Consider the following 20,960-nt stretch of genomic DNA (forward strand, 5'->3'; position numbering starts at 1 on the left):
AGTTCAAGTGTCTAAAGAGCTTGCAGAGAGGTACCACACAAGAGGTCAAGATAAATAATCTCTCTCTCCAGTAACTGAACAGCAGAATAAAGTCGTGCACAAATAACCACTTCTGTTTCTTATACCAGAAATAAAAGTGGAAAATTATTTGTTCTTCACAGTAGAAGAACCTGTCACCTTAGAATCACAGAATCATCACAGAATATCCTGAACTGGTAAATACCCACAGGGATCATCGAGTCCAACTCCTGGCCCTGCACACGACAACCCCAAGAATCACAGGGTATCCAAGAGCATTGTCCAAATGCTTTCTGAACTCAGTTAAGCTTCCTGCTGTGACCACATGTCTGGGGATCCTGTCCCAGTGCCCAACCATCCTTCAGGTGAAGAACCTTTCCCTAATATCAAGCCTAAACCTCCCTTGATACAGCTTCATACAATTCCCTCAGGTCCAGTCACTGGTCAGAGAGGAGATCAATGCCTCTCCACCTCCCCTCATGAGGAAGCTATAAACCACTGTGATGTCTTCCCTCAGTCTCCTTCAGACTGAACAGACCAACAGCCACTCCTTGTTTGGCTTCCACTCCAGGTGCTTCACCATCTTCAGAGACTTCAGAGCACTCTGGTAAATTCAGGCAAGTAAGAGTAACCAGAGGGTAGGGGTGGGTAAGGAAGGTCCCTGTTGGCACTTTGGAGCAAAGTAGACATCAGGAGAACTACATAAAATTTCCAGAAGCTTATAACCTGCAGTTAGGTTTTTTTAATGTCATCCCCTTACATAATTCAGACAGTAAATCATACCAGTGCTCATCTTCATTCCTTCCTTCCGTGGCATCTCCCCCTCACTATACGGATACAGGATTCAAGTGTTTCATAACCTACCATGATTTAAGGCTCTCAAGTCAAGACAGGGAGGTAGGCAATGCCAAGCTATATGTATGCTGACTACCCAGCTGGCCAAGTTATCAAAATCCACACCTCTACCCACAGCCCAAGTGCTTGAGGTGCCTGTCCATACAGAACACACCGATTTCAACTAACCTCTTGGAAATAAAACTAGGAGGTATTTCATCTGTGAAAATAGGTCAGAGCAGCAGAGACATGAACTCAACCTCCCTGATGACACACTACAAATCCTCTATCTCTTACTGAAAGAGCAGGCTATTTATTTTTGAGGAGAAAGTAAATGCCTCTTTCAGCTACTCCCAGGCCTCTAGTATTCTAGGAAGCACATGAAAGCAGAAACAACTACCAGTGTAGAATGCAGCAGTCTGAAAAGTCCTCAGCACCAACAAGAATCAGTCTCGTGCGTTCACATTACTCATTTTCCTGATAACTCAATTGCACAAGAGTTCATCTCGGCAGGTTACACACAATCCTTACTTCATCTGCCACAGCAAGCCAGTGAGACTACTGAAGACTGATGTTCTCAGACAACAGGCAGAAGAAAAATCTGCTGCCACTGACCAGATTATGCACAACCTCAAGAGTCAAGAATAACTTGTTTAGCAAGAGGATCTGTGGTGCTACATTATCAGAGCTCTTAGCTGTACTGTTTTAGACAGAAACAAGACCAGCCCTTTTGTTCATGCTTTAATTCTTAACTACTTTTTCACAGGACTGAGCCTCCACAACAGCCTGAAACAGAAGTGAAAAAGTGCATGTCAGATCTGCAAATGACAAAAAAATATTTCAACTGCCTAGGGTTTAAATGACCAGAATATGAAAGATGCAGAAGACAATGTTCAAAATGACACCAGACCAATACCTAGTCTGAAGGCATGTGCATAGAAACTCAGACAACATGACTGTAGCGTAAGAATGATTATATATGATCATCAACATAAATAGAGAGAATGACTTTTTGTTCCAATATATTTATATACAATAGGAAAAGGAGGGTTATGGGCATTATGGTTTAGGAACATACAGTTTTCATTGAGGCAGCTTTGTCCTTAAAATATCTAATAGTCAGTAACATTATTCAACTGAAAATTGAAGACAACTGAAGTTAAAATTTAACATTTATAGGAGGGATTCTACTAACTACTTCTGTATGGCCCTGTGCCACTGAGTTTCGGTCAAGTGAAAACATTCCTGTGGCACTGTTAGCTCAAATTGTTGTGATGAGAGTGACACTTCTCATTTCTTGGTATCCCATCTAAGCTGAATTGTAATCTTTGATTTGTTGTTTGCTGATACATCTAGCGCATCCTTTGGAATTCTGGCACTAAGAGCTGGTAAAGAGAACTAGGATACATGCTAAGAACTGCTTAGGAGGATCTTCAAGCTCTGCATGGAGCAAAACATACTCATTTTCCTCTACCCAACTATTTTTTTGCATGGTAAGCTTAAATCTCAACTTGCAATGTTTCTCAGCTACTCACACTCTATTTTAATATAACAGAAATTACAACAGTCAATTTTTCCACATGAATAAATTCATAAACCAAACATGTATCCTCTGAAAAAAAAAACCAAGGAAGTAAATTATTATTGCAAATTGTTCAAAATAAAAGAGCTTATTATGGTCAAGAAAACAAGAAAAGGATTATTTATCCAAAAATACACACCCCCTTGCAAGAACTGCACATTTATGCATCAGATTTACAGGTGTTAAAAAAAATAAAAAAAGGAAGAGGCAGCAACTTCGACAAATTCTTGTCTAGGACAGTTTTTCACAGGATCTTAAAAATATGGGGTAATGAATCATATGAAAGTAAGAAAAACAGTCTCTGAAATATTCTCAAATACATTATTATTTAGCAGTACATGGAACAACTCGCTAATTGATAAAACAGAGGAAGTACAGATATTATATCTTTATTAGATTAGGTCTGCTCAATAACAATTAGATCATTATAATCTATTCATAAAGAAACAAAAGATATTAAAATAGGAAAATTTTATATTCCGTAAGACCTGGTGACCTGATGCTTCTAACAGCAGGGACTACCTCACAGTCAGCAACTGCCTCATTAACCCTTCTCCCCATCCTGCAGTCAGATATACTTGAGCTAATTACAGGAATATTATATTCAGTTATCTTCCAATGTTTTAGGAAGTAGGCACAAAGAGGCCCTAATAGTAACATACAAGAAGCTCGTAGCCTACAGTTTTCTCATCAAAAATGGTAGGTTTTCAGAACAAGCCAATGTCATGAACAATGCCTCCTTCAGTCCCCTCTTGCTAAGCAACTGCTACTTATTCTGTGATTCAGTCCTTCCAGGTCAGTCATGTTTTCAAAACTCTTGATCCCTATCACTGCTCTCCACAGAATGCTTTTGTTCATATTTCACTCAAGCAAACCTCCAAGCTAAATGCATCCAAGATCTTGCTACTGTTGCATCAGCGCTTCAAACATGTCAAAACAGCTTTATCCTGCAACATAGATAAACCATTGATCCACTTTCATTTTGTGATCCCCTAACACATGACACTCTTCTGCTAATCCAGTCAGCTGCATAAGCATGCATGTGGAAATAACTTAATGCATGATTTCAGGATGGAAAACAATTCAATAGAAACAAACTTATGACAGGCCACTTCTTCAAATGGCTAGGAGACAAAGCCACCTCCACGCATGACATTCCTTGTACATGCACCACATGGGCTTTCTTCTAAAGTAACATTTCATATTCAAAGTAAACAATAAGGCTTTACCACATTTTCAGATTATACCACAGTATGTATTAATCAACAGTAAGCTTCCTTTCCTGTTCCATCTGAAATATATATGTATATAGTTTAATACATTAGAAAACTACCTAACTGCAATCTCCACCTCCTGTCCAAACTCTCTGCAGATCAAATGTATCTCTTAATGAAAACCTGCAAAAACATTAGCTAGTCTACTGATACAGTAAGTCAACTTTTCCAATAATAATTGTCCACCTCTTAGATACTTAAGCCCATTTAGTTGTACATTTTCAAGTCTACACAATAACACATCGGCAATTTGACCATCAAACAGCAATATCAAGTTATCCACAGACATTTTTAAGAATTTATACTTGCCTTGTTGTCACACTTAAGCTGACGACACCTACTTTTTCTAAGAATGCAGTCAGTCAGCTTCTCCTGCTGACTTGTGCACTACAACTGCTCTGTTATCATGCAACGGGATCTGCTGTGCATGTACAGTCATACTCTGTGCTTCAATAAACACCTTACTGTACAAGTTTATTGCATTAGGTTTGTAGATAATAATGAACTGCAGGGACCAGTCAACATAGATGATGGCAGGGCTGCCATTCAGAGGGATTTGGACAGGCTGAGGGAGGAAGCTGACAGGAACCTTATGGAATTAAACTGGACAAGTCTTCTTTATGGGAAGGAAGAGCCCTTTGTCTTGTACAGGCTGGCACTGCCCAGCCAAGGAGCAGTTCTGCTGATGAAAACTCAGAGGTCTTGGCAGGCAGAAGCTGAACAGGATCCAGCAGCATACCCTGGAAAAAAAGAGGGACAGCAGCATCCTCATCTGTGTTAACAGTGGCCAGCAAACAGAGCACCAGTGAGAAGCAACAGTTAACCTTACCTGGCACTCAGGCTGCTTTTGGAATACTGGCTCTATTGCCACTGTCCCAGTCTCCCCCAGCCCCACTCAGATAAGAAAAGCACAGATAAACAAAAACTATGCCACCGAGGTATTCATGGCCTGTGAGAACAGGCCAAGAGAACGGAGCCTGTTCAGCTTGAAGTAGAGGTGGTTTTGAAGGACTCTAACAGCAGTCACCTGTACCTTATAGATAGCTTCCCCATATGTGTCAAAATGATAGAGTTAGGCTCTTCAGTAACGCAGTGGGAGAACAAAAGACAGCAGACATGATAGACAAACAGGAGACCTTCTGACTGCAGAGAAGGTAAAAAAAATAATTGCCCATAGCAGTTGTGCAGTTTCCATGACTGGACATTTCCAAGGCTCAGGTGAATAAAGCACTCAGAAACCTACCCTGAAGTCATCATCTTCCCTACTTTAAGTGGGACTAAACAATCTTACCTGCAATTTGAGTTATCTGTAACTATGAATCCTCCCACATTTTTCTGGCAGGCAATAGAGATACATGATGCCACCACCAAACCAAGCCAGAGGAAGATTTATAACACAGCAGGGTGCACTGCTTACTTATTAACACAAAATTATTATTCATACATGTAGCAACTTCAAATGCTGCCATAAGCAGGCAGATTTCCAATAAAACATCACCTTCTAAACTGCTTCAATTTTAGAATTGGAAATTAACCAGAAATTTAAGTAAAAAGCCCCACAACATGACATATTAAACCAAAAATGCATTACAGTCAAAGGATACCAGAGTAAAAGCAAAAAAAAAATGATGTGACAGTACAAAGCAGAACATGAAAAGATCACTGAACATCACATACACTAAAGGAATAGTCGAGAAATCCTATATACTAGTAGCACATAAGTCTGAAGAAGAGATTGTGCATACATTAACATATCACAAGATGACTGAGTCATCGGCCTGATACATTCCAAGATCACATTTGCTTCTTATGCCTGTACCAAGTGAAGTATTAGCATCTTTGTAAAGGGTGTTGGTACATTTCATACGTGCTTCATCTGGAACAGTGAGTACAAGAAAACTTGCAGAAGTGTGTTGCCCCAGTTCGAATTCTCATACTTTATCATACACCTGTTAATTTCTTAAAAGAACTGATTTAAGATGAATCAAGAAAGTAGCCTACCTTAGTCTTATGTTTGCTTTATTCCAAGACAGATTTTTAGAAAGGAAAAGACTTTTACAGCAGGACTTGAAGATGTATTATAACTTGGCTATGCACATTTCTTTTTCAAATGCACTGCTGCTACCTTGACCATAAGTACAGAGGACTGAGAGGCCACACAGCTTACTGAATATACTGTGTATGGCAATCTTACCAACCAAGACTTGAAAGCTGGTAAGAAAGAAACGTAAATAAACCCATAGGCCACATGGTTCAGAACTGAACAATCAGGCTGAACCTGAGGGAGAAAAACAACAACAACTATTTCAATAGAAGGCAGCTAGAAAAACTTCCCTGACAGACTTGTTAAGAGGAGTCTCTGAACAAGAAGTTCTGAATCAGCGATTTTTAACTTCTGTACTTAATGAGACACACACTGCAGGAAGTCAAGACTTTCTGAGCAGTTTGTCTTCTCCCTTCATGAAGTGACCAGAGACAGAAGAGAGGCAAAATGTCTAGGAGGGAGGAAGTACAGGACTGTAGGTAAGAAAGTATATCCTCACAGAATCAAAGTGTTATCTGGAAGAAACTTCTTGAGTACATTACTCCTGCCTCCAATTTGAAGCAAAATTAAATGTCAACATCAAATCAGATCGGCTTAAAACTGTAACCTGTCCCAGTGTCAGACCACTCTGTGCAAAGGTATTCTATTGTCCAGTTTGAACCTCCCAAGCTAAAATTCATGGCCATTGTCCATCTTGATTTCTTACTGACACGAGCTTGCCCCTTTAGGTAGATGTAGGTCATAATTAGATGGTCTCTAGGTTGCCTTGGTCTTCTCTGCATGACTAAAAGCCCAGCTTCCCCAATCCCTCCTCACAGGTCATATGCCCTGTGCCCCTAAACATACTGGTTGGACCCTCTATGGTTCCTCAGCAGCTTTCTTTATCAGTGTTACACTGAAACAAAGAGCAAATTCAACATACAGCCTCAGCAGTGCCACAGAAAAGAAGCAAAGCCTTGTTCCTCACTGCTGGTTACACTCCCCTTACACAGCAGACAAAGCAAACAGCAGACTGAAATATGAGATGTGCTGTTGGCTCATTTAAGTAAAAGGTTTGTATAGCTGAGACTCAAAATGAAGTGAACATTCAAGTTAATTCTGCAATAAAGATAATCCTTAATCACACATTCCCTAAAGCCTTCAGTTGCATCTTAAAGGAAATAAAAACACATGCAATTTCAGCATGCCAACAGCTACAGTACCTATTAATAAACAAGACAACTATATTCTGTTTAGCTAAGGTTTCTATGTAAATCCAGGCCTCGAATATATACATACTAGCTCTTCCTATAAATTATCAATAGACTATATTAAGAAGTTATATTTCAAAGCCCACAGGCCTTTTAACAAAAATAACTTCACACTCTGATACTGACAGTGCCTTTGCTAAAGCCAGATCCTTTCTCTAGAATTTCTACATTGTCTCAGCATCTTTATCCTCCATCACAATCACTAAAAGACAAAACATCTTTCTAAAGTTTTTTTCACTAAGTTGACTGCTGAGACAAACAACATAAACTGGTTAAACAGGTTTGCAGCCTCCTATGGCACTACTCAGTCTCTCAGTGACTCCTTTCTCCCTACTAAGAAATACTATAAACTGTTCTGCATGTGCCCAAAGCAATAATTTAAGGCACAGCATTTGAACAGAGTTACCTCCCTGAACTTGGAAACCTGATAGAGCAGCTGTTCCACTGTTCAGAAATACAAGTATGAAAACAGTAAAAATTACTAATATTACATGAATAAAATTGAGATACTTTATTGTAAAAGCTAAATTAAAAATAAGAACAAAAAAGGTTGGGTTTTTTTTCAGAAAAGTGGAAACATGGTTTTAAGACATTTATGAAGAACTATTCTTTTAAGAAATAACGCACAGTCACAACTGAACCATGCAAAGAGAATGAACACTGAGAGCCTTAAACAGTGAAGAAAAACTAGAGCAATAGGTAGGCCTGGATGCAGAACACTGTATATAGAGACTAAATATTTGGAGTAGTTAGAATGTGCCATTAAGTCTTAAGCTAATGCCAGGGGACCCATCTCTAATTAAAACAGAGGTTGGATTTAAACCGAAGCATTGTAATCATTGTCACAACTTCCACAGCACCCATTACCAGGCCACAGATGGTTTGTGAAATCCAGCATAAAGCTTGCAAGAAAAATTCTACAGTCACAAGAATTTGTTTCTGCTGTAACTGACAGAAACCCCACACAAGACAAGATGAGAGGGCCATGGCCTAATTGCCTTGCATAGCATGCTGTGCCTAGGTGAGGAAAAACACAGGTATAGTTCTTTCAAAAAGGCACATTAAATTCCATATATGCAGAAACTTACCCTGCACTCCAGAACTGCAGTCACTTTCCAGTAACACAGATTTTAAGTATTACAGTATGAAAGCACCTGAGAAAATACATTTTCTGCTCAAATCTAGAGAAAAAAAAAACAAACAACAAAACAAACCCAAAGTGTTACAATGCAGTCTAACTTAATCCTTTGTCCCAGAAGAAGAGAGGGCAAAATAGTCAGAGAGCTTTTGCTTCCAAAAATCACATTTATCACAGGAGATGCCTTATACTAACTGATAAACACAAGGCCTTGTCACTGATTAAAAGACCAGAAGACGCTAAAGCATTTCACTGCATTTTGGTTCTGCAAAAGATTGTAAGTAATCTTCATCAACAAGCTTTTAACAGTTTTCAGAGGTCTTATTCAAGTTATTTTATTTCACTGCTGAAAAACAAGTTAATGTCTCTTTCTCTCCCTGTATCTTGGGGAAGAGGGACATGACATAAATAAAGAGTGTCACTGTAAACGTAGCTAGTTATCCATTATCCTTTCTGTGCAAGAAGAATGATCCAGTGCACACAAGGAGACATCATCTACATCTGCTGTTATGACAGACTGCATTGGGCACTCCTATTACTTTGCCTACTACACTGATCTTGTTTCTCTCAATGAAAAGGGACTATTTGACTCTCCCAAAGAAACTTAACTGTCTTTAATACTACATTTCAGTGGGGACATGGCTTCAACCTTTACCCACAGACTACAACAAACATACATTCATCCACTTAGCACAGAGCTTCTTGAAACAGAAAAAAAAAAAGGAAAATATTAACTATTCATTGTATACCACTCTTTATATTATTATATAGCACTTTCACAAACTTAACCCTCATATGAAGTTTCTGACCAAGCAGTCGTTAGATCATGCTGCTTTTCTTAGTTATGTCATGGCTTGTTTGCAATCCCCAATCAATAGCATCACCTCTCTGGAGTCCTTACTGCCCATTCCTTTTCCGCATAAACAGTGTGTGTACATTCGCTGACCACCCTCCAGTTTTGGTGGTATTCTCTGCCAGTGTGAAGGCTCACTTCAGATGAGTGAGTTACAACAGCCAAACTTACAGCCCAACGACATTATCACGAAAAGGAGTGACAAGAGCAGACCTCTTACTCCCAGGCAAAGGACACGGAGTCACTTACTGACTCCTGACTGACCTGTTTGACCACTGAGAGGCAGAGGTACTACTTCTGTTCCTTAGCATCACCAAGCCTACTTCCAAAGCACTAATGCCAGCTCTTCAGGAGCACTAGAGGCAGGAACCACCTTGCAGTCAAAAGAGACCTCAAATCAAGAAGCTTGCGCTCCACTCGCTTTCCTCCACTCCGGTCAGTGATAGCACCAGGAAAGGGAGGGTAACTCCAGTGAGCGCAGTAGTTCTGTCGCTGAAATCAGGAAGACGTTCAGTCGGTTTTTGCTGTTGGCCCCGTGCCCGCGGTGTCGCCGCTCCCGGCGCGGCACGTGCCGGCCCTACCCACCCTGCGCCCCTTACCCGCCGCCCCGAGAGCGGGGCAGCAGCCGCGCTCAGCTCGGCTGGGACCCTCTCCCTCTCCTGCTCTCCTCCAGGGAGACTCACGGGGCAGAGCAGCCGAGCCTGGCGCCCGGCGCGGCCCGGACCGCCCGCCGCCCCTTCCCCGACGGTACCTGGCGGCGGCTTGGCGGGGCCCGGCTCCCCGCGGCCGTCCTGGCAGCGGCCGTACCGGAGGCCGCCGGGCACGGCGCCCCAGAGGCGGCTGGCGGTGCCGCGGAGCAGGCGGCCGCCCTTGCCCGTGAGCGCGGCCAGCGAGTCCATGGCGGCGCTACGGGCCGGGGGGCGCCATGGCCGGGCGGGCCCGACACCGCCGGCCCGCGCGCAACTTGGGCAAACTTTGGGGCGGCCACGCCCCCTTTTAAAGGGGCCGCGGCGGCGCCGCGGGGCGCGGGAGCTCGGGATGCCGAGCGGCTCAGTCAGCGGCGCAGCGGGACGTCGCTTCCTCCTGGCTTCGGGCCACCCGCACATCTTCACGGGCTCATCCACAGTTCGCGGAGTTAGTTGTTTGTGTTTCCTCGAAGCCCACTGCCTTACAACCATGTTCGGCAAAGCTTTCTACGAACTTTCAGCCTTCCTGTCTCAGCACTACCAAGCATGAAAATCGAGTCAAGCCAACTTCTTAATGTTAAAACGTGAGTCAGTCGTGGATAAGAAGATGCTTTTTCCACTGTAACTGTAAAACAGGACAAGCTGTGGCACTGTGTGGTTTTGTTGCTCTTCTTTTGACCCTTCCCTCTCGGAGTGACCCTGCCATTTCGGATGCCAACCGTCCTTGCTGTGCTAGCCAGCCATGTCCCCGCGCTCTCCTTTCAGTGATTGCAAACACTGATACCCGACTCAGCCTTTGAGCTGAATGGGTCACTTTAATCTTCCAGCAGAACTTACCACGTATACAGTTTTTCTTTCCTCTTGACAAAGACGTTTGATTTGTGGTGTTCATTTCTGTATCCTTGCATTCTTTGTCCCCACAATTCTTGGAACTTTTTTATGTTTGAAGAAATAAAACCAGTTGGAACATGATCCAACACACAACAGAAAAAGAAATACCTAAGACATTGAATCTCATGATTAAGATCTCCCTTACAATGTGTGTTCTGCACATGTTGAGGCTTAAAGAACAGCTATTTAATGATATTTATACCTGTGCCATAGAGCTTGAGAAGGCAGAACTGCAAGATAATGTGCTTGTATTGTAATCTGAGTATGATGAGATTATATAGCTGCAAATGAAGGCATTGTTTAATAAAAACTGCTCTTATTGAGCCAAATCTATTGTGTACATGCAGAACAGAGGAACAAAGTGCTGAGCTATTTCAACTCCTATTCACTTGTAGCAGCTGCTCAATTAAATCAGAGTTATACGTCAGCATTTTGGAGTGCTGAATTCTGAGGGTTACTTGATACAAACAGTACACTCAAATCAACCCTTCTACTACTTAAATCAGTTCCTGCTCAGGCAATAATGATGTTCAAGACTTTTTTCAAATAAAATCTTTTCTGTGAAACGGAACAAGAAATTTTCAGCAGAATTAGATCTACTCCCACCCCGCAAGACTTGCCAGTAGAAATGGATGTGTAATCTGTCTGTTCCATGACTAATGATTAAATTTGGAACTGCAGAATCACTGTATGGTCTAAGTACCACTAGATGTTTAACATATAAACTTTTCTGCCTACCAGATCTGTCTTGCCCTAAACACTGTAATTAGTTTTCTTTCATTACAGTGTTTCTGCTATGAAGAAGCTATGGTTGGTCTTTGGTCCTGTTGATTATATTTTAGGCAAAATTTACTACATCTTTGCATAAGGAATGAGTTTACAGCTGTGGTGATCAGCATTTTTGAAACTTTGAGATGATTTGCCACTAGTATTGCAGCCACATATGCACCTCTGTTACTGCACTGATTGCATGTATTTCCCCTGTGGTTTGAAGTAGTTCTGGGTTTTCTCTTCCAAGGTCATATTTATAAAATCATAAAATTGTTTAGCTTAAAAAAGACCCTTATGGTCATCACTGTTACCCAGCACTGCCAAGTCCACCAGTAAACTATGACCCTAAGTGCCACATCTACACACCTTTATAATACCTGCAGGGATGGTGACTCCACCACTTCCCTGGGCAGCCTGTTCCATGGCCTAACAATGCTTTTGATGAAGAAATTTTTCATAATATCCAAACTAAACCTCCCCTGTTGCAACTTGAGGCAGCGTTTATTCACTATACTGCAGTGATAGAGGCTACAGATACAGATTCAGATAGCATTTTTATGAAGTATTCAAGGTAAATGTTTTGAGAACTATGAATTTGTTATATTTTAGCTGCTTTCACCTGTTTTCCTCACATAGTCTAACCAAAGTATAAAAAGATCACCTATTACTGCAATATTATTTTCATAGTACTAAAAATCATTGTCTATACTCAAAAACATCCATTTAGCTACGTTTTACTTAGCAAGAACAAATTTTTCAGTTTAACTGTTTTGACTATAAAACCAAGATTTAGGTATCAGTGCTCAGAAAAGGTAGTATTACTCTTTAAGATATGTGATGTATGGTCAGACTTCACAAACGAAGATTTGGGAAGGGCTCTCCACACATGGGTGTGCCCTTCCAGCCTGCACAGTAGATTTTTTTTAGGTGAGGCACAGCGTGCGCAGAACTGGCCCCACCGTTTAAGTTCTAAGGTAAGATATGTGATACATGACACTCACTGACTACTGATAAATTTCAAGTCATTGATAGAATACAAATAATAATATTACATTGTTATTATGTTGTGATGAATATAGTCAAACCTATATTACTTGCCATCCAGAGGGACCCTGAGAAGCGGTCTGATGAGAACCTTGTGAAGTGCAACAGGGCCAATTGTGAGGTCCTGCACCTGGGTCAGGGTAATCCCAAGCACAAAATCAGGCTGAGCAGAGAGCAGCACTGGGGAAAGAGACTTGGGGGCTGGTTGGATGATGAGAAGCTCAGCATGACCTGACATTGTGTGAATACAGTTGGTTTTCTGGGCTGCATCAAAAGAAGTGTAACCAGCAGGTCGAGGGAGGTGATCCTGCCCCTTTACTCGACTTTCCCACCTTCTGACCCCACCTGGAGTACTGTGTCCAGCTCTGGGGCCCCCCAGCATAAGAAGGATGTGGAACTGTTGGAGGCAATCCATAGAAGGGCCACAAAGATGATTAGAGGGATGGAACACCCCTCCTGTAAAGACAGACTGAGAGAATTTGCGTTCAGCCTGGAGAAGATAAAGCTCCAGGAGACCTTAGAGCAGCCTTCCAGTACCTAAAGGGGACTTGCAAGAGAGCTGGAGAGGCACTTTTTGTGAGAGCGTGTAGGGATAGAACAAGGGCCTATGGCTTTACATTGAAAGAAGGTAGGTTTAGATATGAGGAAGAAATTTTTTACTATAGGGTGGTGAGACACTGGAACTGGTTGCCCAGAGAAGCTGTGGAAGACCCATCCCTGGAAGTGTTCAATGCCAGGTTGGACAGGGCTTTGAGCAACCTGGTCAAATGGAAGGTGTCCCTGCCTGTGACAGGGAGGTTGGAACTAGATGGTTTTTAAGGTTCTTTCTGACCCAAAGCATTCTATGACTCTGTTATTCTTCAGCAGACATCGTCAACACAAACATCCAGTAGTCCTATTATGAACATTAAGATGCTGTTTCTACTAAGTCACGCCTTAGTTGTGCCACATCCATGGTAGCAAGATTTTGGCAATGATCTCTGGTCCGAAAACTGACCAGACTTAAACCTGTGTCACTTTAAAAATCTGATATACTGGTATTTAAGATTGTAACCCATATTTCTATCTGAAAAACTTTTCAGCATTCCTCAACTTTTTAATTGGTAAGAGCAACATGAACACTATGTACTTAAGCAATGTGTGTCCCATTTGCCATAAAGCTAAACCAAATATAAGTGGGTTCTACAGTATTTTTTTACACTTATGTTGATCTTGAACATCTTTACAAAAACTTGATCATTCTACCTTTCAGTCCTCAAAATATCTAGAAACAACCAGGGTGTTGATAATGAGGGCTAATAAATTTGTGTTTGGTCTCTGAAGGTGCAACAAGGATCTCTCCTGGATTCTCTGACTGTGGTATCAGTACAAAAAAGTGTATCTCTTGTAATTCAATCACTTAAAACTGACTCTCCAAAAGAAGGAACTGTCCTACCTGCTCTTCACTGCTTGTTTCTGTTCTCATATTATGAATGTAAGCACAAGCATTCCTTTGGCAGGTGAGTGAACTGTGTAGTAAAGTAGTTGACCCATTTAAAAGTACCTTTTTGTTCAGCAAAAAGTAGCTCAACTTTTTTTGTAATTATTTTGTTTTGGGGTTACAATTATCCCCAGTTAGATCTCCAGATCTGGTTGAGTTGCATGTAAACACCTGTGGAAGCACAAGCTAAATAACAAAAGAGTAGAAGTGGCTGAACAGTGGAAAGGGGGAAAGGGAGAGAGGGAGGGAGGAAGTTTCAGGCAGTCTCTGTCTTCAGTGTCAGTGCATAATAGCTTCAAATGATAGTGCAACTGTGGCACAAGTGGAGATGCCTTTGTATTGATATTATACACAAAACCACGTTCAGTAGCCACAGAAATGTCTGACAGAGTTTGTCTGTATTTATGACGTAACCCTTAATGACATACTATGCTAATCTATTGCACAACCTGGTCTTGTAGCTATCCCAAAGTCGAGCAGGCAGAGAGCTGACTGAGCTGCATCCTAAAAGAACTGCTGGTGTAGGGGAGAGAGAAAAGGAATCCATTTTGGTCAAATAGAAAAAGGCACAATGAGGAAAGACTCTGAACATATAATTATATATAAAAGTATTTCAAAGGAGAAAAAAATATAAACACACAGCAAGTGGTAGGGATATAACTTTTTCAGTTTTGTTGTTTATGAAAACAAGCACAAATTGCAGCAACAAATTCAGCAGATGCTGTGCAACTTCCTTAGGGCTTGGCCAGTTCACGTGCCTGGTGTACAGGATATGGGCCTCTCGCAATTCGTCTTGCCAAATCTGCAGTGCTACCAAGCTGCAGACAAAAGTACCAGGCAGTCACACAAAATCCCTGTTCTGTTTTGTGAAAAATGAGGCTTGTACATGCTTTCCAAGGTGACAGTCTTGTGCCAGTCATTTGGTAATTAGTCAGCATTCCTTTGTATATAAGCAACCCATACACAAGTATGTAATTTTGACAGTTTGAACCAAATGCCTCATTTAAGCTTCCTTAGTCATTCTGGAGGCACTGACTCTCCTGTAATGCTATGAGGACACTGTCTGCCTTTGTTAAGTATTCTAAATTACGATGTCTGGTCAAGGCCCTAACATTTATATGGTTGCAAAGCCCATAATGGTTGGCAAAAACAGGAATTTGAATTAGAACATCATAAAAGCCTAACCTCTTCCTTAATTTTTAATGAAACCTATTTTTAGTAATGTACAATAACTCAGGAATTGTTTTTCTTTTTTTCTTCCTTGTTTAAAAGGTAAACTCCCAAGACAGAAAAAGAGGCTGCATTCTGTTACCAGTGCTGTTTCAGTAAAGATTAAATACAGTGCAGAATGCTTGTGGGAATCCCTCAAGGAGGGGACCAGAACTCAAGCATGCAGAATGCCCACACTCTCAGGTCTATTTCCCTGAGTAACAAGTAATTTGAATGAAGTATGGAAGTGCATAATTCCAGAAGTAAAAATGTTTGCACAGATCTATTTTTGTGATTAGGAAGGTTCAAATCATTCCAAAGGAGATATGGTGTCACTATAAATTTGTGAGAAGTTGAAAAGAGGTAACTAGTAGGTGACACTAAGTAAATGGGTGTGTTCAAAACAGGTTCTTCACAAAGAACTGTGGACTAGGTGTGGCTGTTCATACAGGTTTCATTTTATTCCACATCCTCTTTTCAGATTAGACGCTCAGCAAGAATGAAACTCCCATCTGCATATTAGCCTCAGAAATGGTAAACTTGGAGTTTCAGACTTCAGCAGGGAGGGATATAATTCTGATTTTACTAACCAGCTGCCTCTAAGTTTACAATGAAATAGAGGTCAGTCTCCACTTTGACCATTGATGCTGTTCACTGTTCAGCAGAAAATGTCACACTGAAGGGATAATACAGAATAAATATAGGCAACAAGGGAATTTGGCAGTCTTTGATTCTGGACTTGGATACTCCAAGTATAGGTTATGTTTTGTATATGATTATTCTTGAAATAACATTGAAAAAAGATGGGAAGCTGTAACAGCACCTCTTTTGGGAGAGTTGCTTTCTTGGTAGAAAAGTGAATCAAACTCCTGCTTGATTAGTATTTCAAATCTGGCTCAATAAATCTTTCAATTCTTCAGAAGCTCTATAAAATCAAGATACCACCTAGACATGAGTTTTCTCCAGGCTGAGGAGAACGTTTGGATCTTAGGCATCTCAGTTTACCCCTACAATATATTTAAGCCTGCAGTTACCCATCTTCTCTGGGGAATTATAGAGTCATAGTCACAATCCAATTTCATTTTATGCTAATTTTTATTTTTTCAAAAAGCAGTGAAAGAATTAGCATTACAAAAATGTATATTCTAAAACTAAATCTATATTTTTCTTATTTTCCCAAAGTATAGAAGTATACTTATGTTTAGATATTGAAATTATTCATTCTACAATAACATGTCAGCATTTGTTAGACTATCAATGATATTAACATGGAAGTTTTCAAATATGGCCTTGAGGACAACTGCATATCATATGGGGACTTTTTCATGTTTACAGCAGAACTTTAGTTGCAGCTGCAATTACACAGCTCTATATATAGACTACTTTATCAAGTAAACATGAAATGACCTACAGGTCTTCAGCTCATTCTTATTTAGTCAATAGTGGCTTATTATAAACAAGCATTCTGTTTTTTCCAGGGAGTTTAATGAAATTGAATTTGGACCCCAGGGGGTATGAATGCATATTCTTGCACATACTGACATCCATGCAGTTTAAAGATGCTGACTAGGTATAGCACTTGCTGAACAGAGTCAGTTTTCAGTAGACACAAGTCTTCGTGCCATCAACTCACTAACATTTTTTTCATCATGTGTTTTGAAACTGAATATTGATGACTCCATAGTATATACTAGCTAATCCCATCCTCCACAGAAGCATAAATTATGCAAATGCTAACTAATTGCTTATGAAAGGTGTTCAGAAAATTGATTATTCATCAAATATTTGACTCATAGGCAAACAGTATTGACTTCATTCTTTTTTTTCCCTTTTTACAGTATAACTGTAACCATCCCTTCCTTAACAGTCACTAAATGCTTATCAAGTTGTTACTGCACTGTATTCCTGTAAGGAGGTTGCTGATACTTGATCAGAAACAATACAGCCAGATTCCAATTCAAAACAGACCTTTTTACCTTCCCAGATTGGTTCATAATAAAATAGAATATCCCTCTGGTAGGATACAGTTGTTAAAGTTAAGCTGGTTGTACATTCTTTCTGAAGACTAAGCAATCATAACACAACTCAGATTTCAAACAAAAGCATTGATTCAGATCATTAACATGAAAAATGTTCTGTGATTAGTATCTTTCCACATCATGACCAGCTTTATTCTTCATGTTTATTTGAAAAGCCACATACTTTATAAATCCATAGTCCTGTCTTGAGCATTATAATGTTAATAAACAACAAACTAATGTATACATTAATATAATTATTATTAATAATGCTAATAATCTTCAAGGTGACTCTAGATAATGAACAGGTTCTTTCAGTTTGAAGAAATAATTGACTGCTTGTCACATGCTCCTATTATATTTGGTTTGCACCAGATGAGTTTCCAATTCAGAAAACATTATGGCTTTTAGGTTATCAGTTTTCATTGCAATGTTTGGAAATGAAAATATCTAAGATACAGGATACTTTTAATTAATCTGAACAAAAACATTCTGCTCAGACACCTGGAAAACAAAGACTTATGGATAGCTGATAAACAGACAGTATCAGTTCTAAGTAGGAATGTCATCTTAAGTACAGTGGTATCTTTTAGATAAATGGGTCCAAAATATCATCAGAATTTATCATGACCCAGAATAAGGCTAATGGAGCAGCTGATCCTTTTGGTTACAATTTTATTATTATAATAAGAATTACTGGTTTTCTATCTTACTTGCTCCCGCTTAGGCAGTACTTTCTAGGATTAAGGATTAGTTAAAACCCCCCTGAATTATATTCCATTCTTTGCTACCTGTTTTTTGTGGTCGTTTCCCTTAAGTAAAGTAAGTTTGTGAAAGCTTTTTGTACATACCTTTTCCTGACCCACCTAAAGCTGTGCAGGACATTCCTGAAATTTTCTTTTGAATGAAAACCCAGAAGAAGTATGTTGATCTTATTAGGAGGAAGTTCTGCTTTTTTTTCTTGTTAAATCTTGCTTCTTAAGAAACATCTGGTGTCTCTCCCCTCCCCCATTGGCACCACATCACAAGCATATGCCTGATTCATTTGCTCCCATAATATCGTGTACAAAACTTGTGGATGGTTACTCACTCTGTCCTTTTGGGGATAATTACTACAATTTATCCTCAAAAATCAAATTGCTTCAAGATAGCTAAATCATTCAAAGGCTGTCCATTACTGTATTATCTTTGAATTAAGAAACTGCATCCCCATACACACTAGTTTTGCCCCTAAAATTTAATAGCTTAACTCCCGTCTCTCTCCACATTTTACTGTCTTGTCTTTGATTACTGTCACAATTTTCCCCTGAAATGATTTACAGTCTGTTGTATCTCTTGCGTTCAGCTGCATTTAACTGCAATGCTGTACACACCTTTGAGAACCTATGCACACATACTGTTCTGCAGATCCTATTTGCCTTTTATTAATTTCCTTCTATTTGTTTAGATGAGCTCTTCTGTAGGCTTCATTTAGAATGACAAAAGGCACGTCTCCCTGTCTTCCTTGTATTTCATCTGAGGATGAAATACTGTGTACATATATTATGTACAAAATCCCCAAGAAATACAGTTCTTTTCATAGGTAATTAATGGTTATCTGTCAAGGTTTTTTATTCCAGTGCCTTAGAATCAAGACTTGGAATTGGTAAGTGATTTGACTGACAGCAGTTAAGGGTGAAGCAGTAGTGACACATCTCATCAAGGAAACAGGCTGGTGTGCTTCTAGAGGTCAAAAGCTTATTTCTTCCAACTGTACATCCTAATAGTAATGAATTATGCTGTTTCCAGGCTGGAAAGAGCATACTAGTTTAGCCATGAACCTTAGTAAGGTCAGCAAACCTCAGTGTATGGAAAGGTGATGCTGGGAAAAGAAGGGATAAAAAAATTTGTCTCGTCTTGCTTTGTTTTCCTATTAAATATAGAGGAAAGATTGAATTATTCGAATACTTATGGAACTTGCCTCTCAAGTTCCTACTAATCTAATGTTGAAGTCCTGCCTTGGGTATGGCTCATAGCTCAACATTACTGAAGAAGACTCCAAGGCTGCTCCAGCAGACATGTTCTGGGGTTGAGGACTGCTCTGAGGGACTGCAAGGAACGTTTCTTAAGTGGCAAGACCTCAAAAACAGTGCCAAGAGAGGTGCCCTGACATTCCAAACAGGGAGTGGTGCAGCTCTGACTCAGAGGCAGCTCTGACTGAGCATGACCCAGGCCAGGAATGACTGTGGCCACCCCCATCTGCACTAAAGCTGCTGCCAGAGAGTGTGTGGCACATCACCCAGGGTCAGGTACAGCAGTTGGGGTGGTCACCCACCAGCTCAAGAGATGAGCTCAGTCAGTGGTCACCACCCCCTTGGAAGGAGCTCAGTGATGGTTACCCCCTGGCAGGGAGCCAAGTCGTCTGCACTTGCCAGAAAAGATGGGGAGACACAAATGGAGCAGCCATGAAAACATGCAGCTGTCCAGATCTCAGGCTGCAGGGAGTGCCAGAGCCTGGCACTGGTATTGCATGGCAGTAGAGGTGACAGCTGTGTGGGCTGTGACTAGGTGGATGATCTGCTCAGCCTGGTGGCAGAGGTAAAAGAGGAGATATAAAGGTTAAAAAGTATTAGGGACACCGAGGAGAAGATTGAGTGGTGGAGACAGTCTCTACCATTCCTGAGGCATATGCACCATCTGGCCACACCACTAGAAGGAAAGGATCCCCTCTCTCACTTTCCCTACCCCAACAACAATGGGATGGAGAGAAGAATCAGGAAAGAAAAGAAAATAAATTGGTTAAGAACAATTTCATAATTGAAACAGCAAAAGACAGTACTACTACTACAACAAATTGTAAAAAGAAAGGAAAAGGAGGGAGGAATGTGAAACCCAAGGAAGACAAGTGATGCACAATGCAGTTACTCACCACCAGCTGATTGATGCCCAGCCCATTCCTAAGCATTGATCAGGCCCCTTCCAGGTAGCTTCCCTAGTTTATATACTGGTCATGGTCTTCTATCATATGGAATATCCCTTTGGCCAGTTCAGGTCATCTGTCTCACCTGTGCTCCCTTACAGCTTTTCTGAAACCATGAAAGGATCATTAAAAAATCTCTGAAAAAACCCACAACAACCTTTTAATATTTTAGACTTGTTTAGATCCTCACTTGGATCTTTTTTTTTCCACAGAAAGTTTTGATGGACTCTGTGGTATTAAAGGACCTCTGGTGTTACTCAAGACTTGAAAAAACTAATTTGTAATAATAGAATCAGAAGACATCTGGATAAGTAAAATAGCAAATGTTTTTAAGTCTTGGTTTGTAAATCTGAGGGGTTTATATAGAAGTCAGTAAACATATAGGTAAGAATAATCAGTTGATAGCAGTGTGCTTATATTTTCACAGAGCTTTTTACAAAGTCCCTCACCAAGGAAATGAAGCTGTTGTAGGATAAGAGGGCTCATCATTTAATGTCCTTTAAAGTACAGTATGCAAGAGGTCAGATTTTTCATTAGAGGAAGATTTTCAGTGCAGCCCAACAGAGCTGCATGTTTTTAAACTTGGAGCATTATTAGGCTGGGGAGAGAATAAGAAGGTGTTGAAGTTTGCTGAAGATACAAAATTATGTGGGAAAGCTAAATCTGCTGAAAAAAGTTTAAAATTGTGTCATAATACAAAACGTATGCAAAATAGCAGGTGAAATTCACTGTTGATAAATGCAGAGTAAAGGCAAGTTTTCCACTGAGAGCATAACTATGTTCATACATACATATAGTGATAAGCTTTAAATGAGCTATTACCATCCAGAAAAAAAAAAAGAGAAAACGCCAAGTTAATAGACATCAAAAAGGCAAAATTAATATGAATTATTAGGAAAAATGTAGTTA

The 20,960-nt window shown here is 40.3% G+C and overlaps 1 protein-coding gene across 10 annotated transcripts in view; it reads right to left on the bottom strand.

The window, feature by feature from the left end:
• The window catches only part of OXR1 (oxidation resistance 1), a 263,783-nt gene that overhangs the window by 65,027 nt on the left and 177,796 nt on the right, over positions 1-20,960 (bottom strand). The window contains exon 1 of one of the 10 annotated variants that reach the window (XM_071553996.1): positions 9,745-9,984. The exons of the other annotated variants lie outside the window; for them this stretch is intronic. Coding sequence (XP_071410097.1) covers positions 9,745-9,892 — 148 coding nt within the window. The 5' untranslated portion in view covers positions 9,893-9,984. Of the gene's footprint in view, positions 1-9,744; positions 9,985-20,960 lie in introns of those variants that run through there. 10 annotated transcript variants of the gene reach the window in all.

The sequence above is a fragment of the Pithys albifrons genome, chromosome 4 (assembly GCF_047495875.1).
Source record: "Pithys albifrons albifrons isolate INPA30051 chromosome 4, PitAlb_v1, whole genome shotgun sequence".
Taxonomy (NCBI): domain Eukaryota; kingdom Metazoa; phylum Chordata; class Aves; order Passeriformes; family Thamnophilidae; genus Pithys; species Pithys albifrons.